The sequence below is a fragment of the Ambystoma mexicanum genome, chromosome 1q, assembly GCF_040938575.1.
Source record: "Ambystoma mexicanum isolate Mex_15411 chromosome 1q, UKY_AmexF1_1, whole genome shotgun sequence".
Taxonomy (NCBI): domain Eukaryota; kingdom Metazoa; phylum Chordata; class Amphibia; order Caudata; family Ambystomatidae; genus Ambystoma; species Ambystoma mexicanum.
Window position 1 is genome coordinate 1482162543 of NC_090922.1, and position 27047 is coordinate 1482189589.

At 49.6% G+C, this 27047-nt stretch overlaps 1 protein-coding gene across 2 annotated transcripts in view; it reads right to left on the bottom strand.

Moving 5' to 3' along the window:
* GPBP1L1 (GC-rich promoter binding protein 1 like 1) overlaps positions 1-27047 on the bottom strand; it is a 602443-nt gene that overhangs the window by 288107 nt on the left and 287289 nt on the right. For both annotated transcript variants that reach the window (XM_069642387.1, XM_069642388.1), the window contains exon 7: positions 9503-9696. In XM_069642387.1, coding sequence (XP_069498488.1) covers positions 9503-9696 — 194 coding nt within the window. The remainder of the gene's footprint in view (positions 1-9502; positions 9697-27047) is intronic.

Consider the following 27047-nt stretch of genomic DNA (forward strand, 5'->3'; position numbering starts at 1 on the left):
TGTTCATCCTGGCGTCTGAGCTTGTTTGTGCACTCTTACGCTGCGCGGGACGTGCGCCTGCTTCATGCTGGCATACGTGTTTCAGGATTGGACCATTTATTTTTTGGCGCATGTAGGCGACTCGTCTAAATCAGTCGTGAGTAAATATTCCCGCCCACCCCTGGAATACACGTACCCCACTCAAACAGGCCCATTCACGTGTGGAACTTCACGCGCACCCCGAAATACACGTAGCCTGCTGGTATCGCGTGTGGAAGTTCATGCGGACCCATAATACACGTACCCTGATGGTATCGCGTGTGAGACTACCCGCGCACCCCTGGAATACACATACCCAGGCAAATCGCACGGCTGGGGGGTGAGGGTGCTGGGAGACAGGAGTGGGGGCCTGCTGGAGGGTGCCCTGCACTGCTGGGGGGTGGGGGATGGGGGTGCAGGGGGGGACATGAGTTGGACATGAGTGGAGCCTGGTGGAGGGTGCCCTGCACTGCTGGGGGGTGGGGGTGCAGGGGGACATGAGTTGGACATGATTGGGGGCCTGGTGGAGGGTGCCCCTGGATGCTGGGAGACATGCATTGGTGGGCAGTAGTGCAAGGTGACATGTGGGTTGGCTGGGGTGGCATGGCCATGGTGGAAGGGCTGCCTGCGGGACATGTGCAGGGTAGTCCCCTGTGGTGTGGGCCGCCTGCAGGGGCCGTGGAGGGTGTAGAGGGAACAGCTGGGAAGACCCACACGGCCAATTCACGTGTGGGACTCCCCAGCACCCCCGAAATACACGTAGGCTGCTGGATTCGCGTGTGGAATTTGCCGCGCATCCGGAGTACACGTACCCTGCTGAAATTGCGTGTGAAACTTTCCGCGCACCCCGAAATACACAGACCCAGGGCAAACGCGTGTGGAACTTCCCGCGAACCCCTTAATACACGTACCCTGCTGGTATCGCGTGTGGAAGTTCACGCAGACCCATACTACACGTACCCTGATGGTATCCCATGTGAGACTACCCGCGCACCCCTGGAATACACGTACCCAGGCAAATCGCACGGCTGGGGGGGTGGGGGTGCTGGGAGACAGGAGTGGGGGCCTGGTGGAGGGTGCCCCTGGATGCAGGGGGGTGGGGGTGCTGGGAGACATACTTTGGTGGGCAGTAGTGCAAGGTGACATGTGGGTTGGCTGCGGGGCATGGCCATGGTGGATGGGCTGCCTGCGGGACATGTGCAGGGGTGCAGGGTAGTCCCCTGTGGTGTGGGCCGCCTGCAGGGGCCGTGGAGGGTGTAGAGGGAACAGCTGGGAGGACCCACACGGCCAATTCAGGTGTGGGACTCCCCGGCACACCCGAAATACACGTAGGCTGCTGGATTCGCGTGTGGAATCTTCCTAGCACTTTGAACTGATAGTGTTTGCCTTCTATCATGAACCTGAGGTATTTCCTCTGCGCTGGCAACATTGAAAATATGAAAGTATGCATCTCATGTCCAGTGTTGCCATGTAATCCCCCTGTGAGAGCAGGGGGGATTACCTCCTGCAAAGTCACCATACAACATTTTTGAGGTTTTACAAATTTGTTCGCTGGGTGCAGATCTAATACAGGGTGCATGGTTAGATCCTTTTTTGGGTACAAGGACGTACACTGAATAAATACCCTCCTTTACCTGTGATAGAGGCACAACCTCGATGGCTCCTTTTTCCAGCAGCAGTTCAACTTTCTGAAGGAAGGAGAGGTGTTCTGGAGATGGATGTCTTCCCTTTGGGGGTCTGAATGTTGTGGACCAACTGAATTTGATGCAGTAACTGTGGCCTATTGTTGATAGTACCCAACGGTCTGTGGTAATTCGCTCCCATGCTTGCAGAAATTATGTTAACCGGCCCCCGACCGGAGATGCATGGGAGGGGACCCGAACCTTCGGGTCATTTGGTGGTTGTAGCGGGGGAGCCTCTGGGAGTGGGACCCCGACCCCTTCCCATAACGTTGTCCTCTTTGAACATAATGTCCACTGGTTCCCTGAGGGGAGGACCAATTGTTGGCTGAGGTACATTGTTGATTTTGTCGCTGGCCACAAAAAAAAGCGCCTGTTGCCATAAACTTGCTTATTAGGAGGTCTTGTGGTTTGGTCCATGGTTTTTAATGTTTCGTGTTCTTTCTTAGCTGGTTCCAGTTCTTAGCTGGTTCCAGTGCGTCAACCGCCTTATCAAACAAGTTTGAGTCTTCAGGGGGTTTGTTGATGAGGGACGCCTGTTTTTCTGGCTTGAAACCTGAGTTTGAGCCAGGCATGTCGTTTAAGAAGTACGTCCTGGACTAGGGAACGGCCAGCCGTTTCTGCAGCATCCAAGGTCTTTTTGATGATGCTCTGGTTTACCCGAGTACCTTCTGTCACGGTGGCTAATAAGTGGGTTCGCAAAAGCTCAGGGACTTCTTGTAGGTAGCTAGCCAACAGAGTTGTATTGTTGTAGATACGCATGGCAAACGCTGCCAAGGATGTAATCCTCTTCCCTAAGGCATAAAGCTTCTTCCCCTCTTTGTCCGGAGGTGCTTTGCTAGTAGATAGCGGATCCCCCACCCTTTTCCTTGTGGTGGTTACTACCAGAGAATCTGGTATGGAATGACCCCCAATATACAAGGGATCAGAGGGTGAGGGTCTAAAAAGCTTGTCGATCCTTGGATTAACACCTCTAACTAATGCAGGTGTAGAAAGAGAGGGAACGAGGCGAGGCGTCTCTTGATTGAGGAGAGGTATGGCTTGGCTTGCAGGTGGCTTTTCCCTGATAATTATTTCAACAAAGTCCACTTCTAGGGTAGTCTCCGCTGTATCAATTTGAAAATATGCTGCCGTCTTGCGTAGCATTGCATTAAATGTGGGTTGATCATCCACAGGCGAAGGATCTCTGACCGGTAGGGTCAGAGGAGAGGGCAGATCTAAAACATCAGGGTCTGTTGACATCTGTGGAGATTGCCAGGGCTGTGGTTCACAAGTGTCTGGTCTTCCTCAAAGTCCCCTACAGAGTCTTGTAAATCCTCAGGATTTAGGAATTCTTCCTCTTCCTGAAAATGTGGATCCTCTTCAGCGAGGTCATATGTATCCATTTCTTCCTCAAGTGGGTCAGAAAGTCTTGGGAATTTAGCTCTAGGGTCCTCAGGGAGTACCTCCCTTGGCCTTTTAGGTGAAATGTGTTCAGAAGTAGACTCAAACCTATCTAGCCAGTCTATACATGATTCAAGTCTTTCCCTAGTCCACTGGGATAACCCTGAACACTATAGTGGTGGAAATGGATGTTCCTCCACCTCTAGGCGTCGAGATCTCTCCCATAGCGTGGAGGCTATACCCCCGTCGCCCTCTGAGAAACTTTCTCTTGGGCCCGACGATGGGGACGTATCTCTGGGTTTTCCCTTAGACGTGGTGGGTAGTTCCTGCCCCTCTGTAGATTTCAGCGTCTCCCTGACTCTGAGCGGGCTTCGGCGACTCATTCACCACCCGTTTCTGTGAGTGTTTGGAGACTATTCTAGCTATGCTTTCGACGACTAGCTTCTCTGTTGAGGGTTGGTCGTGTATAGTTTTCGGTGGTGCCGGAACTTTACCGTCGACGGACGCCATCTTCCGAGGCAATTCGACGGATGTTTTGGTGGTAGCGCCTTTAGTTGAAGACGGCCCAGTCGCTAGAGGCGCATGCGGCTGCGGGGAGGGCTGCGGGTCCTTACGGTTCGGCGTCTCCGTTGGCGCCGAGGCCTTCTTCGATTTACTCGACGAATGGCAGTGGATTGTGTGTTTAGTGACTTCCGTGTGCGCCAGCGTCGCTGGGGTGAACATGCCCATAAGTAGAACCGGAGCCAAGCTTTTCGGGGCTGGGGACAGACGCGGTGGAGCGAGAGCGCTCCAATGAGAGCGCAACAACCTCCACTACGGAGGTAGCGTTATCACTATCCCATTTGTCACACTGCGGCCGCGGGCGAGGAATCAGCCTTCGACATACCGCAGGCTGCCCACCTCTTGACCCTGCGTTCCTTCAAAGTTTTTGGGCGAAGGAGTTTACAGGCTGCACACCCAGCCTTGTAGTTGAGGGGTAAGCAGCGGTTGCACCACTTATGCTTGTCCTTCCACGGAAATTTGCTGTTACGTGGGCAAAATCAAAAAGGAGTCCTCTACATAGCTGAGGACGTAAGCAGTGATAAAAACCAAGAAGGAAAGGGGGGAGAAAGAGAAAGGCATTATAAAAGAAGCAGAAATGTCCACACCAACCCCCACTCTCCCTACTGTGTAGATGGGGCCACGTGTTCGGCAGCGCGGATAGAATCTTGACTCGGCGGGGAAGTTGAATGGCCGTCGAAAGAGGGCTGGAGGTGGTATTAGTTAATAACTGACAAATCAACCAAGGATCGAATAAATGGGAAATGGCAATTTCTCTTACGAGCTTTGCATAAGGCGACTAGATTCTGGGCGGAAAAAAACAATCTGAGGGACCTCGACGCGTGAGGGATTTTGGGTACACTACACTTCACTATAGGGATAATATAACAGACACGCCGATGTCGACGTCCCCTTTTCAACTTTCGAAAAAAACAAGATGCAATACTCCGCAGTGACCACTGGATGTCAGACTATGAACATGCGATTCTAAGCAGATTAACAAACATCAGAAAGTTTATTATAAGCCCATAGACTTGTAATGGGAGTCATAGGGTAGGTAAGAACCACTAACTTAACCCCCATACTCTATTCTTCCCAAGACTTGATAGTTCCGAACTTGCTTTTCCCACTGTCAGCCTCAGCCCTTGATTCGCAGGGGTTGCAGGTTCTAGCAGCTCTCCATTTGGTGTCTTTGGCTAGTGGAAGGACTCTTGAGTGAAGATCCTGGTAGAAAACTATGCAGCACCCCTCTCACTGCTGGCCTTGACACAGGTAAGCAATTTCGGATGGTGGTAACCGCAGAAAGGTGACCCAAAGGCACAACTGCGCAGTCAGACTTATCTCGGGTCCTCTTAATGCTAAAATGGCGAGATTTCGCAGAGGCGAGTATCGTAAGGCCATCTGAGGATCCACAATGTTGGAAACACGAGTCAGTTTACCTTACAGACAGATCATAAACCTCTCAAAGCTATATTTGAGAAGAAAGGTTTAGATAAGTTGTCTAGGAGAGTTGCGTGCTGGGTGGCCAGGTTACAATTCCACAAATTTGATAGTGGTAATCTCAAGGAAGGAGAACGTATGAGCTGATCATGTGTCCAGATTGTGGGATGAGGAGTTTGGAAGGTGTCAAGATGCATTAGAGGACGGTGTTACAGATATGGTGTATATCACCCATGATGGGGTGATTGGACGTGCATAGTGGAAAGGTACATTGAACACTGATGAAATTTGGAGATTTTGGAATTTGTTAGGCAAGGGTGGCCAGAAAAGAGGCTTTTGAGTGGGGAGGAGAGGGCAATGTTGGAGGTGAGGTCAGAGTTAAGTGTGAGGAACTGTATATTGTATCGTTGGGATAGTCTTGTGGTTCCAGGCAGTTTGCTTAGATGATTGATGGAAATCCGTCACCAAGGACATATTGGTTCTTTTAAGACACAAGAACTCCTAAAAGGGGACAGGTTTTGACCGGGACATAGAAAGAATGGTAGGGGTCATGTGTCGACTGTGAGGTGTCTGCAAAGAGTGTTGTGGCTAGATGCCAACCGATGATTAAAGTGGATGCACCGGTGGGTGTGTGGAGTGATTTAGCTATGGATATCACTGGTCCAATGGATTTAGGTAGCGGATGTGGAAGGTTCATTGTGGTGGTGATTGATTTGTTTTCCAGGTGGACTGAGTTTAAAATTGTGAGGGATGCGACATCCCAGTGTACTGTTGCGTTTCTACAAAGTGTTCTTGAAAGGGAAGGATTGCCTAGGTCGGTTTTGACAGACAATTTGTTGGTGGAGTATTTCAGTATTATTTGAGGATGTGTCGAATCAAGCATAAGCGCTATAACAACCCCAGACGAATGACATGGCAGAAAAGTGAATCGGTACATCATGGATGCTGTGCGGATGGAGTAATGGGAAAGGATAAGATTAGAGAACGGCTATATGCATTGCGATAAACGCCCCATGCATAAACTAGGATTAGTGCGTTTGAATTGATGAGTGGCAGGAAGCCAAATACGTTGGTATCGCCACCGTGGTTGGGAAGGGCTATAGAATCTAATTGTGTGGTAGAAGGGATAAGAAGGATGGATGAGAGGAAGGACGAATGGGTAAGAAAAGTGAATGAAAGTGTTCCCAGGAGGGCATGTAAAGTGGAAGTTGGGGACTGGGTACGAGTGAAGAAAAGAGTTATCAAGAAGAAAGGTGATCTATTCAGATCCAGTACGTGTTGTGCAGGTGTTGAGCGGTGCAGTAAGAGTTCAAAGTGGGCAGCTTTGGACTATGTCTAGGATTGCTAAAGTGATTTTAAGGTCTGATGGGGGAAAAGAAGGATGAAAGATTACATAGTTGGGACAGTGGGTGGAGAATGTCTTTTCTCGTCTGCTGTTCCATCTACCTGATTGGCTGAGCACCACCGTTCCTCGGGTGCGAATGTGTAATACTGTGGTGGCTGCAAATGGCTTTTCAAAGAATTGCTCTGCCTACGCGTGTGTAGTGAACAGCCTTTAATTCAATCCCTGCCACTCTAAAACGAGGAGAACCATCTCCGGTTCCGCAAGCATCTCAAGACCTTCCTCTTTGCTTCTGCCTTCGCCCATCCTCTCCACTGCTGATCTGTTCTCTGGCACCGTGCACCTGGCCACCCTCTGTCCGCTGGGCCCAGGAACCTGCTCACCCTGCCACCCTCCCGCACTGCCTCCGGGCCACCCCTTGCACTGGGGTCTATCTGTACACATACTGACCCACCCACCCCCTTTTTTTACTTCCTGCACTTAAACCTACCCTGTCTGCTGCCTTGAAGCCAGCACTTGCTGGCCGCAATACCAGTTTGTTGCCTTTATTATGTATTTCTCTATTTATCTGCGTCTCCTTTGCTCCGCACGTTTCCATTTTTCCCCCCTTCCATGCACTTTGCCCCTCCCCCATGCCCTTGCGTGTTCTCAATATCACTGGGCCTAGTAGGATCGCTGTTTTGTTCTCCCCTGTTCCCCTACCTTGCCTGGTCAGTCTCTGAAACACTTTGTATGCAGGCGCGATAGAAATAAAATATGAAATCAAATATCAATTCAATTGTGTTATCTGAAAAGTTGTATTTTGCTAAAGCTATTTAATTTGAATATGTATGTATATAGTTGGAACATTTCTCAAATGTTTCTAAATGTTTGGGGGCAAAGGGGGGGGGGGGTGTTGTGTATTGCACTTCACTAGGAAGGCAGTGTAACGTTATGGTGGAGCAAGGTTTTGAGTTCTGGAAGGGAAAATGCAGGAGCTGGAGAAAGCCAGTTGGAAGGAGAGCTGCCAGAGGAAGGTTGTGGGTCTTTACATATGTACTTATCTTGGCAATAAAACCTTACTGTTACCATATAATGCATGGCGGCTCGTCATTACAACTTGCATTGGCTGCCCTTTGCAGAGTTGCTTGCAGCTTTGCCCGGCACAAGCTTCCCAGCTTGCGGCACAACAGTGGTTCCTCTTTACAACAAAACTCTTTACCATTGTGCAAGACTTGTGTGCTATCTACTTACTTTATTGAACTGAAGGAGTTTATTGTTAAAGTATATTTAAGTGTTACATATTGCTCCCTTCTAAAGAAAGCTTATTTTAAAACTGACTTAATAATTATTTTAATCAAGAAACCTGGAGAATAAGTGTTATTTGAACACCTATCACTGTGAACCTCTAGGTTACAACCCCACAGCTCACATTGACCCCTCTTGAGATAAGCCTGGCTGTTCAGTCACTCTACCAACTTGTGTAGCACAGGCATATAGAAAATGTTGGGTTACCTATTACCATGAGGACAAGGCTGCCTACAATCTTGCCTAACTCACTAAAGCCCTTATAAGGATTTTTCTGGTCTCACAGGCCAGGAAGAAGGCTAAATAAGATGACCAAAGGACAAGAGCAAAACCATGTGGCACGGCCATGTTTGGACACTAGCCAAAGTTAGTAGCCAAACGCAATAAGGCTAAAACGTCCCAAAAAGTGGAAAAAAGTCACTACTGCCACCAGCTTATCCTTTAAGCAAACGTAGGGTAACCAAAAATCCGCTGAGTTAGTCTAGGGCAAAACAAAACGTGTACCCCATTGCACTGCAGTGTAGCTGCTTTGTACAATATTAAGTTGCCACACGCGATACAAAGTAACCAAAAGTAGCAACATGACCAAGGGAAACACAGTTTCCCAGTACTGACAGCCTAAAAGAAACGTCGGTTTACCCATAACATGAGCAAAAGCCAGTGTAGTGAAGCTTAAGGCTTTACTGCACTGCAAAAAGAGCAGGTCAGCATCAAAAATAAAAGCAAAGGTTTGGGGGTCCATAAAGATGAAAGGAAAGGTGCATTAGAGCGGAATCTTTCTAACATGCGCTCATTGTGAACCCCTTACAAGATCATCAACTCTTGAGACTTAGCGTAGACCACTCGCCTTGAACTCTCTTGGCTACAGCTCACAGAGTTGGCCCTGTTGCAATACTAGGTTGGCCGTCTATACATCTGTCCATCAGGCCAGAGATTTAGAAATATCAGTCCTAACAGACTGATCTGCTCCTCACTATTTCCTCCCCTGGGTGCTTGTAGATCCCTTGCTGCCAATTGGCCGCCCTCCCCAATTAGCTCCCTGCTCCCTTTTCTGCTGCTTCACTCACTGCGTTCTTCACTCTATGATCGCAAAGCACACGGTTGCTTCCCAAAGCAAGTCAAATCTCAATAAATATTCTAATAATTATTCCTATTAAATGAAAATATAAATGCATTAAAAAAGCATATTCCATGCAAACAAACCAGGCAAACTTCTAGACTACAGAAGGCAATATAACAAACATCACTGCAATACATGTTAAAATGACGTGCGTCAAATAAGCTAGACCCATACTGAATGATAGATTTTAGAGAATGTGCCAGATTAGAGAACAGAAACTGGTTGATTAAACAGAAAGCAAAACATTTAGAATGCTTAAAAGACAAAATAATTGGTAACCGTATAAGGATACTATTACTCAATGTAGAGATTACAAAAAGGTACACACTATTGCTAGTGTTCTTGGAGTGGGACTAAAGTTTGGTTGGAAATCCTAAACTACCTGGTTTTTAATCCACTACATTATTGTAATATTACTTTTGCCAGATCGTAACAAACAGGTCAAGAGAAAAATAGATTGCTTCCATCTGTTCGATTAATGAGTTGGCCTTTATTTGAAATAATAAAGGAATGGTACCCCAATGTAACTTGCAAGACACCATTGGTAAAAATGTGCTCTTTCATAACCTTCAGGGCAGCATTGTCCATCATAACAAGTCCTATCTTAAACTCTAAACACTCAGCGTGAGTTTTAACCCCTAGGTCACAAGACTCATATTTTTTGCCCAAATCACTCCCCACCTAGAGTGTTACCTTGGAAGGAGGCGGCGCAGGCTTAGGAACTAGGTTCTTGTACACTATCGGCACAGCCGTGGAACACTTGTTGCCACCATTTGAAAGGTGAGGTATGGGTGATGCAAATGCAGCTGAGAAGGCCACTGGATCGTCTTTTGAAATCTTTTTGATGACCAGCATCTTAGTGGGTTGCTTGGCACTCGGAGGGTTTTCTGAAATGTAGCAAAAACAATGGTTATGTTGGGAATACCATGACACTAGAAAGTGAGAAAGAATGTTTCTTTGGGAGCTTGAATAATGGATTCGATCTAGCATTTGGGTTTATACTTCACTACAGCATAGAGGCAAAGGTTGATGCACTGCCCTATTCCTTCTACAATTCGATAAATCAAGGTCCAATGCATAGCCCTCAGTGGGAATGTTTTTTACCTGTCGAGCCATTAGCAGCCACCACAGTATTACACATTCGCACCCGAGGAACGGTGGTGCTCAGCCAATCAGGCAGATGGAACAGCAGACGAGAAAAGACGTTCTCCACCCACTGTCCCAACCATCCAAGCTCCTTCCGCAGGTGGTGCAAAGTTTTGTTCTTGTTAAAATGCCCCTCTACCCCCACACTCCTCCCTATCCCCCCCCCAAAATCCTGCATCCCCACTTACCTGTAGGACCCGAGCTCTGTGTTCTGGTCCCGGGTGAACCTCCAGTCTCCCGGCCATAGACATGGAAAATTGACTTAGTCGCTTCTCCATATGGGGGCTGCCATCTTTTTTTTTTTCTCTCCATTGTTCCCCCTCGGGAGCTGGGCTGCAAAAGCAGAGCGACTTCCGGGGAAAAATAATGAAAGCTATTTGCACCCCGGGATGTTAATAGCTTTCATGTCCGATCAGGAGAGTGGACATGGCCGGTAACAACCCACAGACCAAACTGAATGTCTCACTTAGCTCGGGAGCACCTCAGCTCGGGCTAGCAGGCCATGTCCACCTCCTGAGCTGGCATGAAAGACAGTAACATAACAATGGCCTTTGAAAAGTTAAAATACATGCAGACGCTAGAATTCTTTCATTACAACACATTGTGAAAAGAGACTCCAATGAACTGACTCATGACAAAACGTTTTAACATAAGAAAAACAAAAACACATAAAATACATATGGCAATTTACAGTTAAGTATTTTACATATATCATACAACTAGATAAACAAGTTACTTCTTACCTTGTAACGTTCTTTCGATGGGATGTTCCTTATCTTAGATATCTCTTTCCAGCTTTGCTGGCCTTGGAAATTTTCTCTCTAGAGGGCGCTGCGCGTCGACGTCCGCCGAGTCGATGTCCCTCGACAGCCGCCGTATCGACGTAGACGTCATCCTGCCTATAAAGCTGCGCGCAGCGTCCGTTGCTCAGTTCCGTTTTGTAGCCCACAATAATTCTTTCTGGACTAGACTAATCACCCTGAAGGGGCGTACGCTGCAACAAGGGAAGTAGTGCTGCGGGGATGGTTGGGATGGTCAATAAGGAATACATCGGAGGAACATCCCATCGAAAGAACGTTACAAGGTAAGAAGTAACTTGTTCTTCGAAGGGATTGTGTCCTCCGACGTATTCCTTATCTTAGCTAGGCTCCCATAGCAGTATTCTGTTATTGGAGGTGGGAGTACTGACTTCATGCTTCCTCTTATTCATGAATAGAGTGCAATACTGCCCTTCCAAAACTAGTTTCCTGACTGGAGGAGGAATCCAAGTTGTAAAACAGTGTAAAGGTATGGACGGACGACCATGTGGCAGCCGCACATATGTCTCGAACCGGCACTCCTCTTTTGAGGGCCGATGAAGCTGCAATACCTCTGGTCGAATGAGCCCTAAGATTTTGAGCGGGCTCTTTTCCTGCCAGTTTATAACATTCCAAAATGGCTAAAATAATCCATCTGGAAATGGTCTGCTTAGTTATCGGTAGCCCCAGCTTGTGACCTGCGTAGCCTAGAAACAGCTGGTCTGCTTGTCTTATCCTAGCCAGTCTACTAATGTAAAAACTTAAAGCCCTTCTTTGGTCCAGCTTGTGTAACCTCTCTTCCTCTTTCCCCGGATGGGGAGGAGGATAGAAAGATGGAAGGGTAATCTTCTGTGTGATATGAATTCAGAAACCTTTAGGAGGAAATTAGGCTTCACTTGCAGAACAACTTTGTCTTTGTGAAAGATTGTATGAGGGGGTTTACAAGAAAGAGCTTGTAACTCTCTCACCCTTCTAGCAGATGTAAGTGCTACTAATAAAACAGTCTTAAGGGTAAGAAACCTTAACGAACAAGAGTGGAGTGGTTCGAAAGGTGTGCCCATCAGGAAAGTTAGGAATAAATTTAAATCCCATAGGGGAACCTGGAATGGTCTTGGGGGATAAACGTTAGTTAACACCTTTAGAAACTGTATTACCAAGGGTAACTTGAAATAGGATGGTTCTTCCGCATTGCGCTTAAAGATGGATAGCGCTGCGAGATGGCCCTTGATGTTGCCAACTTGAAGGCCTGAATTCGCTAAATAAAGTAGGAAGGACAAAACCATTGGTGTACCACATGAAAAGGGATCGGTATTCTTTTCCCTACACCAGCTGCAAAATCTGTTCCAACGGCAGCGGTATAAAGATTTTGTTGCTGGCCTTCTTGCCGAAAGTAACACCTCCATAACATCATCAGGGAGGTCCCAATCCTTGTACCTCAGCCTTTCAGAAGCCAAGCGTGAAGGTTGAGGGTTTTGCTGTCTGGATGGCGAACCTGACCTCCCTTCTGTGAGAGCAGATTCTCTGAGTGGAAGTCGAATTGAAGGGCAGAAAGACAAGTCTAGAAGGTCCGGGTACCACGTTCTCCTGGCCCAATCCGGGGCCTTCTCTCCGGCTAGGTGAACTGCCGATAGAGAGATTCCTTCTTGGATTGCCCAAAACCAGAGCTGCATCACCTCTCTGCACAGTGGTAGTGATCCTACGCCTCCTCTTTTGTTGAGGTAATGCATGGCCACTGTGTTGTCCGTCATTATCAGGACATTCTTTCCTTGTACAGATGACAGAAAAGCCTTCAGCGCAAGTCTGATGGCCCTCAGCTCTAACAGGTTGATATGTAGTCTGGACTCCGATGGAGAGCAATGACCGCTGATCGTCAAGTCGTTGGCGTGGGCTCCCCACCCCGTAAGTGAGGCATCCGTGACTACGGTTATCTCCGGCCAAGGTTGCCAAAACTGCTCTCCTTTCAGAATGTTCTCCTGACAGGCCCACCACTGAAGGTCTCAAGCCACCCTGTCGGGAACCTGAAGAAGATCTCTCATTCTCCCTGAGAATTGTGACCACTGAGTTCTCCGTGCCCACTGGAGAGATCTCATTCTCAGGCGAGCCTCTGGCACAAGGAAAATGCAGGATGCCATGAGGCCTAGCAACCTCAAAAAGTCGAAGGCTGGGAGACGTTGGGCATTTTGAAACTTGGTGACCATCTGTAGAATATCTTGAGCCCTCACCTCTGGTGGCAAGGCTTTTCCCACGGAAGTGTCCAGGATCGCTCCGATGAACTGGAGTCTCTGCGATGGTATCATTTGTGACTTCTTTAAATTGAGGGAGAAGCCCAGTCTGTGAAGGGAGTGGCAAACATGATCTAGCTGGATCTGAGCTTGTTCCGAAGATACAGCTCTGATCAACCAATCGTCCAGGTAGGGGTAGACGTGAATCCCTTCCCTCCTTAGACTTGCAGCCACTACCGACATTAACTTGAAAACTCTCGGGGCGGAGGTCAGCCCAAATGGCAGAACTCGAAATTGATAATGAGTTGCCAATTGCGAACCTCAGGTATTTCCTGTGTTTGTGAAGGATTGGCACATGGAAATAAGCGTCCTGAAGGTCCAGATATACCAACCAGTCCTGGAACTGAAGGGCCTGAAGGATCTGAGAGATAGTTTCCATCTTGAATTTGTCTTTCCTGAGGAATTTGTTCAATTCCCGCAAGTCCAAGATGGGTCTCAGTCCTCCGTCTTTCTTTGGTATGAGAAAGTAAGGGGAGTACCAGCCCTTGTTCCTCTCCGCTACAGGTACCGGTTCTATGGCACCTTTCTCTAGCAGGTCTAAAATTTCCTGCAAGAGGAGCGGATCTGGAGCTTTTTGAGAGCTGATCCCCGGTGGATGTCTGAGGTATGCGTAGGAGAGGCAGGAAGTAACCTTGTGCAACTGTCTCCAATGCCCAAGCATCTGACGTGATAGCCTGCCATTCCGCCAGATGTTGAGTTAACCTGCCTCCTACAGGTGTCTTGTGAGGGAAGTCTTCAGAGTGGTTTAGGGGCGGTTGATGCAGATGCCGATGGTAAAGAGGCACCTGCTGTTGCTGCGGCTTTTGAATATCTACCCCGTCCACCTGGGGTAGTTCTTTGTCCCCTTTGAGCCGGTCGTCCTCTACCTCTTCCGAATGCGAAGTGGAAGCGAAAAGACTTGCCTCTCACAGAGGTTCCTGTGGGACAAAAGGTGTCCGACGGATTGCAGCGCCTAGGGATTTTGCTGCTGCCTTTGATGTTTGCAGTTTTTCTAAACTGTCATCCGCCTTTTTCCCAAACAAAGAAGAGCCATCAAATGGCATGTTCAAGAGCCTGGCTTGCACATCTGGGGCAAAACCAGACTTTCTCAACCAAGCAAATCTCATGGTTGTACTTGCCGCCATTGCTCTGCTGATACTGTCAGCCGAGTCAATGCCCGTCTGGAGGGATTCGCACATAGCGTCTTTATCGTCCCTTATGATATTTAGGAACGCCTCCCTTTCTTCTCCCTCCGGGATGCAGTCAGCCGCTGTAGAAGCACACTCCCAAAGTGTATGGCTAAATCTAGCAAGGGTGCAAGTAGCATTAATAGATTTTAACACCATGCTACATGCCGAAAAGACTCTTAGCCATAGCATCATATTGCTTATCGTCCCTGTCCTGTGGGACGGTAGGGTAAGCAGTCTTGATGTCAGGAGAAGATGCTGCCTGTACCACCAGACTTTCTGGGGATGGGTGTTTGGACAAAAACTCTGGGTCTGCAGAAGATACCCTGTATTTAGCAGACAGTTTTTTTATTTACTGCCGGGACGACATCTGGGGTTTCCCAGTTCGTCATTTTTCTTTGAAGAGCTTTATGAAAAGGTACTACAGGATCATCCTGTGGACCTTTATCAAGAATATCCGTGAGGGGACTCGCCACCAGGGGGCGTCGAATGAAGACCTAGCTTCACGTCGCTCTGCCAGGGCCGCCTAAATCCTCCATAATACTGCCGTTTCTCCAAACTTTTTGCTGACCTGCACCACGGTAGGGGAATGCACCAGCATCCCCTCCGAAAAATCCGGAGGAAAATCGGACCTGGCTGAGCCTCCCGCACCGTGTGAAGCCCCGGCCGGGACCGCAGGGCCGCGAGGCAGGCCGCGCAAGCGAGCCGGCGTGAACACCAGCCGCAACCGGCGCAGCCCCGAAGAGGACGCATCGGCGATCGCTGCGGGCTCGCCCCCCCCCCCAGGGCCCACGGGACTGCTGCTGCGGGACCAGAGTCGTCGCCCACCGAAGCGAGAGGTGAGGACCTCCCCCCCGCCTCCCCCCCCGGGCCTACGTTGCGGCCGCTGCGGACCGTCGCCGCCGGATCGGCCGGTCCCGTGGGCCGCCCGCCAGACCTGAGGCTGCCTCCTCCCCCCCTCCCCCGGTACGACTCGTGCGGGCTCTCCCTCCCCAGCCCCCGCTGTGCGCGGGCCGCCTGGGTCGAGGGGGAACATCGAGTGCGGGGGAGGCACACGCGGCGGCTGGCGGGGGGAGGTGAAATCTTGGGGGCGTCCGGCAGCGGGGACAATTACCAGCGGATCGAAGCGGACCTGCTGGGGGTCTGCCCCAGGTGCTACAACCGAGGTCCCCTGCCAACGGTCGAGCAACCCAAAAAGCACCCGCCACGCACTGGGAAAGAAACTAGGGGTTCAGCCCCCCCCCCAGGCACAGACCAACACCACCCTCTGCCTGCATAATCACCCCCCCTCCCGCACCTCCGGAACCACACGACAAAGCATGCCCAGAGCTGGACTATACGGGACATAGAACCAAACTGCGCAGGCCAAGGCCCGACAAAGGTCTGAGCAGCGCGGCGCAAACAGTGATAGGGCCACCAACAGGCAGCCCGCAGGGGACCACGGGGACGGAGCGGGAGGCGGAGGACCACCCAGGAAGGAACCTCCGCCCAAGGAGACATACCCGCACCCAGAGCCGCCCCACAGGGTCAGGATGGGCAAGGACCAGCCCCGCAGGGGAACGACCCAAAACAAAATGGACAAATACACGACGAGCCCCCCGGCGGCTCTCCCGGACCCAATTAGTGGGGTGGACAATGAGGCTATGAAGGGGGGTGCGGCCCAAACACTGTCCCTCACCGACATCATGGCAGCAATCAACGACTCCAGAACCTCGGTAGAGACCAAAATAGACGGGTTGGCCTCCGAGGTGTCCTTTGTGAGGCAAGACTTAAGGAACCTCACTACCAGGGTCGGAGAAGCAGAACAACGAATATCAGACACAGAGGACACGGTTAAAAACCTGGGAGGCCGCCTTGAGCAAATGTAACGGAAAATCACCACACTGGAAAACAGAGCCGAAGATAGTGAGGGGAGGTCCCGTCGGAACAACCTCCACATACTCGGCCATCCTGAGAAAGAGGAAGGGCCCTCTATGGAGCTCTTTCTGGAGCACTGGCTGGCAGACTTGATGGCTCCCAAGCAGCTCTCAAAATTCTTCTCAATAGAAAGAGCACACAGAGTTCCGACGGGCAGACCAGTCCCGGGGGCCCCCCCACGAACGGTGATCGCGAAACTCATGAACTACAGGGACCGGGACACACTACTGCACATGGCAAGGGCGACCGGCCCCATCAATTACAATGGTCACCGAATCGGGCTCTTCCCCGACTACACGAGGGAGGTCCAGAAGTCGCGTCAGTCCTACGACTCCATCAAAAAGAAACGGTCACCCCTGGGCATCAAATATGCACTCTTCTTTCCGGCAACATTCAAAGTGTACCACAACGGCAAGGTCCAAGTGTTCTACACACCCCGCGAGGCCTGGGACTGGTTGGAAACACAGGTCCTCTCTACTCCACGCCCGAATAGACCGGATGGAAACACACCCCGCAGCAACGATGGAGACAACAACCGCCCTACTGGACAGGACATCCCACCACGTGGGGAGGCGGGAGGACTCGGCCCCCCGATCGACAGAGGTCACACCTGAAAATGTGCAGCTGCTGAGGGACAGGAATAAGGAACAGTATGAGATCCTTGCGACCGGCGGCCCTGGCCGGCTACCACCTCTGCGCCCCCCGAGGGGGACCTTTCACTGTTAGCTTTACTCTAAGTTCAGTGGTTCTTGAACCACACGAGTTGCGGGGTAGGGTCCTCCTGACCACCCCCCCGCCTTCGAGTTGGGGCCTTCGCCTCTCTAGTAGTTTAAATGGTTAGGGGAACAGGTACTTCAGGTTGGGGGGAAGTGCGGGGGAGTTTGGGGTTTTTGGAGAAGGAAAAGACGGGCCTCATGTCACAGCCACCAGCAATAGTGGGCAGCAAAACAGTTCACAGAAATCCTTACACGAGATATGAGGGGGACCGACACGTCCCCCCCACTGGCCAGCACATACCCACCTGCACGGACGTGGCCTACGGTTCACAGGTTGGGGTTCTAGAGTTTGCACATGAAGCACACAACATAGATCATCAAATAAGCACGACAGAAGGGCTCAGGCGTCAATTACACCCTAGAACGGCAGGCAAGATAGGAAAAAGGGAACCACTCCGCATCCTTAAATATTACCCCAATCCAAATCCCACGCCGATATAACACAAGAAACAAATATCCCTGTTGACCTGGAACGTGAACGGCCTGGGGTCGGGCATAAAGCGTAAACTGGTACTTCAATACCTTAACCGCCACTCCCCAGACATTGCATTCATAACAGAAACCCACCTGATCGGTACCAACTGTGGGCTCTTTAGGAAATCAAATTACCCGCACACATACCTTGCTGGGTTCTCCAGAGGCTCTAGGGGAGTAATGATCCTCTTACATAAGAGATTTCCGTTTACTACGAGGAAAGTTAAAGCAGACCCTCGGGGCAGGTTTGTGATGGTACTGGGTGAACTGAGGGGGGAGACTTGGGGCCTCGTGGCAGTGTATGCACCTCCCACGCTCACAACGGAACTCCTGGCCGAGCTCCAGGATATAATACTGGAAGAACGGGCGGACTCATGGGCGATAGGGGGGGATTTCAATGAGGTCATGGAGACAGCTCGGGACAGAACACGCGTGGGCAGCAGAGCGGTAGACGTCCCGACCAAACTCAACACCTTTGCAGAAGCTATGGGGCTATCTGACACATGGAGGGCAGCCCACCCACTAGATCGGGGCTACTCGTTCTACTCCAACGCACACCGGTCCCTATCCAGACTTGATTATATCCTCACCCCAATGAATATGGGCCATCGACTATTGTCCGCAGAATTCCTGGCGAGAGGGATCTCTGACCACTCCCCCCTATTGGTAAAACTCAAGGGCCCATCAGCAAAACAAGAACCCACCTGGCGCCTAAACACCTATTACTTAGGGATACCCGAAATACTGGAAGGGCTTGCAAACAAGACATCGGAATACTTCGACTCAAATATGGAGGCAGTAGACTGCCCAATAACAAGGTGGGAGGCATACAAGACCGTCATACGGGGGGAAGCAATATCCTTGGTGGCAGCTCACCGCAAACAACATAGCGAGGCAATCTCCGAAGCAGAAGCCCAGGTAACTAGGCGGGAGGAGCAATTCCTCGAGGAGGGAACCCAGGAGGCGCATGAGGCCTTGGTAACAGCCCAAACAATCCTGAGAGACAGGGCCTTAGATAATGCCCGAACTGCCCACTGGCAGGCCCGGAGCCAGATATACGAGAGAGGAGACAAAGCCACCAAAACACTAGCCTGGCTGGAACGCAGGGAACAGAGCAAAGGACAAGTACGGGCCATCCAAACCCAGGACGGGAACTTACTAACGGGGGACGCTGAGATCGCAGGGGAATTCGCAAACTACTACAGAGAACTATACTCCCCACAAATACGAGACCCCACAATAAACGCCCCGAACTTCCTGGACGATATCACGATCCCCCGCCTTTCTGAACTTCAGACAGAACATTTAGACACTGCCATCACTGAGGATGAGGTAGGGGAAGCCCTCTCACAACTACAGACGGGGAAGACCCCTGGCCCCAACGGGTTCCCGGTAGAACTGTGGAAAAAACTGAGCGCAACGACAACGAAACACATGCATGACATGTTCCTCCGTAGCAGAGAACAGGGCACCCTCCCCCCAGACCTCTGGAAAACGACAGTGGTGATCCCCAAAGCAGGGAAACCCCCGGAGCACTGCGCCTCTTACAGGCCCATTTCTTTAATAAATGGGGAGGCAAAAACGCTAGCCAGAGTCCTCGCCAATAGACTGCTGGGGGTGATTGGATCCCTAACCCACCCAGATCAGTGTGGTTTTATGCCCGGCAAGTCCACCCGAATGAATCTCCGCAGGGTCCAGATTGCCCTCGACCGAGCTGACGAGATCCAGTCTCCACTAGCCCTCCTGGCGGTGGACTTCGAGAAGGCTTTCGATTCGGTGGGATGGGAAGCCCTGTGGGACATAATGGAACGCATGGGCTTTGGACAATACTTCATGTCATGGGTTAAACTCCTTTACTCCCTCCCCGAGGCCTCTGTAAGAGTCAATGGGAAATCATCCGCCACATTCCAGCTGAGTAGGGGGACCAGGCAGGGATGCCCCTTCTCTCCCCTGCTGTTTCTCCTCGCCATTGAACCTCTGGCAATCCAGTTGAGAACTGACACACGATGGACAGGATTCGCCTGGCCACGGGGCGGGGAGGAACGGGTCTCGCTGTACGCGGATGACCTTCTGATATATTTGAGCAACCCAATAATCTCCTGTCCGATTGTGACCAGAACCCTGGAGGAATACCAACACTTCATGGGACTACGGGTCAACACACAGAAAACAATTTACTTCCCGGTACAGGGAGGGGAGGAAGCAATCCCAGATCCCTGTCCATACTCCGTTTCAATTCTGGGCTTCACCTACCTAGGCATACGTATTAACAAGACACAGGACTTCCCCAAACTGAACCTACACCCGATAATGCAAAAACTGGAGAACGATGTCGCCCACTGGCACTCCCTCCCACTTTCATTACTCGGGAGGGCGGCACTGTTTAAGATGCTGGCACTCCCGAGATTTCTGTACGTCCTCCAAAATGCCCCGCTCCCCATCCCGGCCACAATATTCGCAGATATAAACCGGACTCTCCGTACACTTCTCTGGGGAGGGGAAACAGCCGCGCATTGCCCTAAAAACGCTCTATCGTCCGTGTGGGATGGGGGTATAGGACTGCCCAACATTTGCACATATTATTGGGCGGCACAAGCGGGAGTGGCAAATGAATGGCTACATGGAGACCCGCTGCTACCACACATCCGCGTGGAGACGGGACACCGGCTTGCCATCCCCCCGGCATGTACTATATGATAGCCCAAGGAACCTAAGAGCAGCGCCGACCGGGTCCCGTCATATACAGCGAGTTTGGAGGGAGATACACAGATACTTAGGCTGGGCAGACAGACCAACCCTATTCCAACCCCTTTGGCGTAATGCACACCTTCCCGAAATACAAAAAATGGGCCACTTCGAAACCTGGGAGAGGAAAGGGATATCCACTCTGGCGGACATTGTCCAGGAGGGGCGAATAACGGACTTTGAAACCCTGCGAACGAGACACGGGCTGTCACCCATGGACCGCTTCAGATACCTCCAGCTTACACACGCCATTAATACCCAACTCCCGAACCTGGCCGATATACCCGCCTGCTCTCCCCTGGAAACAAAAATACTTCCACACCCCATCCCCCACAAGGTAACCTCCACCCTCTATCAGGCAATTAATTCCTTTGGATCCGGGGAGCTTGACAACCTCAGGGCTAAATGGGAACAGGACCTGGGGCCACTAGAGACGGAGGAGTGGGTGGAAGCCCTGATGTCCCCGAGGGAAATAGGGATAGACGCCAAACTCCGGCTGATTCAGCTCCGAATCCTGCACAGGTCCTACTACTCCAGAACGCAAATGGCCTGTTGGAGTGGGGATGGAAACGCAGAATGCAGTCGATGCAAAAGGGCAGAGGGCTCCTTCTACCATTTGGTGTGGGAATGCGGGGTGGTGCAGGAGTTTTGGACTGCGTGTTTACTCCACCTCTCCAGAATACTTGGCTCCACAATCCCCAGAGACCCTAAGCTTATCCTGCTGGGTATAGGAGGTGAAACTGACCTTAACAAGTATGAGAGATTGTTTCTAGGAGTAGCACTTGGAGCAGGAAAGAGACTCACGGCAGCCACATGGGGATCGGGGGACAGGATAACCATTGACAGATGGTCCAATGAAATGGACAGACGCGCCTCCCTGGAGAGGCGAATTTATAATGCGAGGGGTGCCCCCCGTAAGTTCCAGAAAATATGGGGAAAATGGGAGCTATAAATGCTAAGACTAAAACAAGGGACAGCGGCGATGCCCTACGCAGCTGCCGGGTGGGGGGTGCGGATTTATGAGCCCCAGTTCCCCCACCCCCCGCAGAACTATACAACTGTCAAGGAATATGTTAAGCACTGCTATCTGTTGTGTTCTCGATGATAGGTCTCCTAATGTCTTTTTGTGCACTGGCTGTACGTGCTGCCTTTCTTTTTCTTCTTTTGTTCTCTGTTTAACAAATCAATAAAAAAAGATTTATAAAAAAAAAAAAGAATATCCGTGAGGTCATCCTGTTGGAAAGCCGGTGAAGGTGTTGACCACCCCATAAATTCTGTAATCCTGGCCATTAAGGCTCTATAAGGGGTTTCAGCATGCTCCCCCGGGTCTGGCCTAGCGAACTCCACCTCTGGGGAAGTGTCTAAACCACTTTCCTCATGTAAGGAATCATGGAGTTCCTTTAATCTGCGTTCCTCTGAGGAGAACTCCTCTTGAACTGGGGTTGCAGATCCCTGCAACTCAAATGGCTCTTCTTGATCAGACAGTTCTCCCTCTTCCATAATTGAAGACATTGTTCTCAATTGGTCTGAGCTCACAAAGGGTGTGAAACCCATCTCCAAGGCAGAGGGTGCCAAACTTGTCGTAATCTGCCTCGAAAACGATGTCGTCAACGCCGAAGGCTTCGAAAGTGGCGTTGAAAACAAAGGTGGAGGCCTCGAGGTCTTCGATAGAATCGGAATTCTGCTCGAGGATATCGACAATCTCATCGAAATCAAAGACCTGGGAATAGCCACTGGGTGCGCCGCAACCGTGACTTTCCTTGGCGTCGACGCCGGTGTTGAAGATGGCGTCGAGTCGACAGACCCGTGTGTCTAAGGTCCCTTCGACAACGGCGTCGAAGACACCGACCTCGGCGTCGACGGCGTCGATTGAACCGTCGAAGGATTTGAGGTCTTTGCTTTACTCGAGGGTTCGTGACGCGCTCGAGAAGCTTCCTTCGCCGGGTGCTGCGACTCGCGGCGTTTTGGACCTTCGGGTTTTTCGACCAGAGCATCGCTCTCGGCATCTTCGAGGGGGTCAAGGCCGCTTTCTCGAAGACGATCATTTTTTCGGAATTCCTCCCATTCAGCCCAGGAACTATGCTTCGTGGGGCAAGGGATTCTCTTAGGTGAAACAGAGGAAGAGGAGGATGAAGAAGGGGATCTTCGGCGTCTCCTTTTCAAGTGCTTCGATCTCGAAGAGTGATGGGACCCGCTTCGAGACCTGGAGCGCGAATGGTGACGAGGAGACGAATGTCTCGACTTCGTCGAGGAAGAAGAAGCTTTAGAAGTCTTACCTTTTTCCAGCTTCCCCCTACGCTCCTTCAGGGCTTTAGCTGTCATGGACATATAGTCCTCACACTCCGAACAATGGTGTTCAGCTCCCAAACACCACAGACCGACCCTGTGAGGGTCCTTTAGCGCCATGTTTTTTCCACAGTCACGGCATTTTTTAAAGCCGGACCGAGGGGTCGTCGGTTCAGACGAGGAAGCCATTGAGTATGGATCGACTATCTCGAGGAAAATGGAATAATATATCTACGAAACTGAGCAACGATATTCCGAGGCACTGAGTAAGCGCGGAAAAACGGGACTGAGCAACGGACGCTGCGCACGGCCTTTATAGGCAGGATGACGTCGATACGGCGGCTGTCGAGGGACATCGACTCGGCGGACGTCGACGCGCAGCGCCCTCGAGAGAAAAAATTTCCAAGGCTGGAAAGAGATATCTAAGATAAGGAATGCGTGGAATCGTGATTGTTAGCTTACGTCACATCTAGATAGACTTGTAAATGTTAGCTTGCGTCACACTTAGTTGAAAGTCCTAACCTTAGCATGCTTCACATCTAGATAGAATTGTGAAGGATTGCTTGCGTGGCATCTGGATGGAATTGTGAATGTTGACTTGCGTCGTATCTAGATAGAGTTGTGGATGTTGGCATGTGTCACACTTGGCTGAAAGTCCTAACCTTAGCATGCACCACATCTAGATAGAATTGTGAACGTTGGCATACGTCACATCTGGATAGAGTTGTGAATGTTAGCATGTGCCACGCTTTGATGCAATAGTGAATGTTGCCAACTAACCAATCCACTAACAATTTCATCTGTCTGCATACACCTCTCAAACTCTAACCAAACACAACCACAAGCCTTAAATGCAGCAAACCACACAAACTTCACCACACTGCAACAAAACAAACTCCAGATAGACTTGCACAACAGAACACAACTACTGACCGTAAAACGCCACAAGCCCAGCCAACGGACCCACCGGGCTGAGGCTGCCAACAGCCCATCAGTGCTTTCTTGCACTTTTCCAGCTCATTCCCACTAACTCTACCTCCCCTCTCCCTTTTTCAGAGCGCCAGGGGACCACTCCGGCGGTGATAGTGCGCGGTACAAATATCCTTTAACATTAACATATAGTTTAGCCTAAATAAAAAACAGAAAGTTGCAATTGAGCAGTAGCTAATTGTTAAGGAAAAATGTAGACAGCCCTTCAAATTCGCAGAGTACGGACTAATATATGCCATAAAAATCTTATTAAAAGTCAATACTACCAAAAAAAAAAAAAAGTAAAAAACAGCCGACGTGTACCTTCTCCCGCCACCCAGAGAGCTCCAGGGATATATTTTAATCAGTCGGAGCAGCAAGGTCAAGGTAAGAATGCATGTTTCAATTTGTAAGAAATACTTGTGGATCACAAAATTGTAGTTTAAAGTCCATATATTTTTACCTGCCTAAAAAGTAGGGTGTTGGTGGGGGAGTGTTTGGAAGTGCAGGTTTAGCCAGATGTGGCCTGATTTGGCCACAGAAAAATTGGCTTCCGTCAATTCGGCCACAAACATTTGTGCCACAGCCCAATCGTATACATCCAATCACACAGCTCTAGGCAGTACTTAAGAATGGTGGAAAGCACAAGCAGAGCCACCACCTTTATTAGCAAAGTCCTTCACCAGACGTTCCCAGATTTTCACAGCATTCAACAAAGCTGAAGTGCAGATATACCCAAGAGTGCAATCTACATCAAGGTCCCCGGTGGGATATTTGATCAAACACTTGGGTGTAGGGTGATGAGGCAGGCCCACATCGCCACCAAAGGATGAGTAGGGATGTTGAACAGTCACCAACTGTTGAACAGTGCCAGATCTGCCAGCAGGAAACGCGTGGTGGTTCCTTCAGCCAGTATAGCAGGGCTTGATATCTTCTCAAATATATCGACTCTGGGCAGAAAAACGGTTAGGATAGATTTTTCTTTTTGCTGCTTTCCTCCCATCAACTTACATAAGATACACTATTTTAGCTTGTTTAGAAACCCTGTGTTAGGACAGTTTTATGAATTCCTAGAGACTTGGTAAAATCAACTGGGGCAGTACAAGACTCCATTCTTAGTATAGGGCTGTACAACCAGAGTTCAGGGTAGCATAGACAGAGCAGCCAGGCTTATTTTAGGAGGGAGAGCAAGCCGTAGAATCAGTACAAATTAAAATGTAATACAAATGCTCAAATGAAACACTGAAACACTATGCATTGCAAAAATAAATGGCTTATTTAAAATACAAGTAGGTCCAGATTAATCTTGGGGGAAAGAAGTACCATCACATACCATATAAACACATTATGGAACAACAGTATGCTTGAAGGTACACAGACCAAGGTGTATAACCTTATTTGGAACACCTAACAGGAGATCTAGGGAAGTCAAAACCAATAGTTACTTTTAGATTACTTTCAGTAATACCAGGGTAGTAGACCCCATCAGTTATACTGTGACACTCAGCAAGAAATCACATAAATATCAACTGGATAATATACGTTTATAATCTAGCGAAACACATTCTAGGAACAGTATAAACCTATAACTGATTCAGGATAGCAGTTATTCTAGGGGAGTTGGACCTTGGGGTGCAATATTCAATTACAGTTGCTTTTCAGTTCACAGAGCAAGGCAGGCGATAACGGACTACAGTTATACTCAATAAGTAAAACCTATACACTTTTGCAGGAGCTATAAGCAACTTAAAGGTAGGTGTAAACCCAAGACACTGTCAGTCTAGAACAGACAGGGAAACCAAAACCTGTTTTACACTATTAATAACTCAATGTTATTCTAGGTATGTAAAACCTAATGCAGACTTATTCTGGACAGTCTAACAGCACGTCACGGGAAGCAAGACCCAGTTGAGGACACTCATACATTTGTCCTTCCAGGAATAGTGAAGTGAAACCAACAGCATTACTTTTGGGAAGAGGTACAACCAATTCACAGTGAGTAAAATCACCTTATATCTACTTTTCAGAATAGCCGCACATTTCTAAGGAAATTAAAACAACCTTAAATATACTTTTCAGAATGGCAGAACATTTCTAAGTTAAGTAATAACTTTTGTAACTGTTCACTCAGAGTTCTAGTTACCAACCAACTTCTTTTGCAAGCAAGTCACTTTTAAACACTTATCCTCTTTACTAGGCAAAAGGCCCAATCCTTATAAATCTTTACCTTATTCTTGGAGCATGAGTGTTCTCAAAGGCAGAAGGTGCAGGGGGGGACTGCTAGGGTCTAGTGTCCAACAGTCAGTGTCACAAAAGTCAGAGTTCCTAAGGAAGACTGTTCAAGCAGTCTTAACTATCTCGAAAAAGTAAAGGGTCCAGGGGCTTCACAGAAGGCACCCTAAGAGGATTCCAGCAGGGGCCTGGGTGAACTGGACGAGAGGCCTCCAATCACAGTAAACACCCCAAAACTAAACACAAGAGACTTAAGCTAATTAAATACCAAAGCCATCACAGTACCTTAGCACAGGTGATTTTGCAGCAGGACGACTTCAGGATCTGCAGCCAAAAACCTGGTTGTGAAATTCCTTTATTAAGAAGACAGGACACTGGAAGGACTTTTGCATCAAGGATCATGGGAAATTCTTGAGGCAAGGTTTTATTTGAGGCTGGATGCAGCTCTGGATTTGTTGCCTTTTTCAGGAGCAAAGACAACAGAACATCGCCAGTCAAATTCTTGCCGTTTGCAAGGTCCAGCACTCTGCTAAGGGCACTTTTCAGACTGGTATTGTGTGCCTCTGGAGATCCAGCGGGATGCCATTTCAGCAGGATTCGCAAGACTGCACTGCACAATGGCTCGAGGTCCCAGGGTATAGCAGCCCGCAAAGTTCTTCTCGAGTCTAGTGGGTCTCCCTATGCTCTGGGTCAGGGTCGTCATTCTCAGAGTCCCCAGGTCGATTGGAAGGCAGGGGTACAGCAGGCTCTCCTGTCGCAGGAAATCGGTTCAGCCGCTTTTCCTTCATCCTCCTCTTCGGTTTCAGTGGTAGACTTGTTTTCAGCTTCCAGGTTCGCAGTATTTAACAGGAATTACAACACAATTTCTGCATTCTCTCCTGGCATTTTACAACAAGGAGCTGTCTATCCAATCAGGATAGCCAATCCCCCCCCACCCCACTGGGATTTGTCCCCATTCAGGCAAGGAGGAAGACGAAGGGCTGTGGAGTTTTGGACTCCTTCCTTGTTTCCTGCCTTCACTGACAGACTTACTCTTCCTTTTACTGCTGATGTAACACTAGTCTTGGAATTCTTAATATAGGTTGCTACACGTGCACAGAATTATCGTGGTTTTGCTCTTTCTTCATGCCTAGTTAGAGTAAAATACCAAGGGCCTGATTCATGGAATCCGGCGCAGAAATGGTGCAAGGGCTGTGTAAAGAGAAGAACCCCTCTCGAGCTATGGCGCAGAAAAGGAATTGCGCGCCACGCCTATTCATGGATCCCAAGATACATTACTAGCCGTCGCTCAAGTCACAGCAAGCTGTGCAAGGAACACCCACAGCACGCCACCACGCACACCAAAAAGCAAGCCATAGAACACGGTGCAAGCCTCAGTGCCACCCCTGGCCCAGCATCCAGTACCCCAGCGAAATCCCAAGACTCATCTCGCAATCCCAGGCCTCACC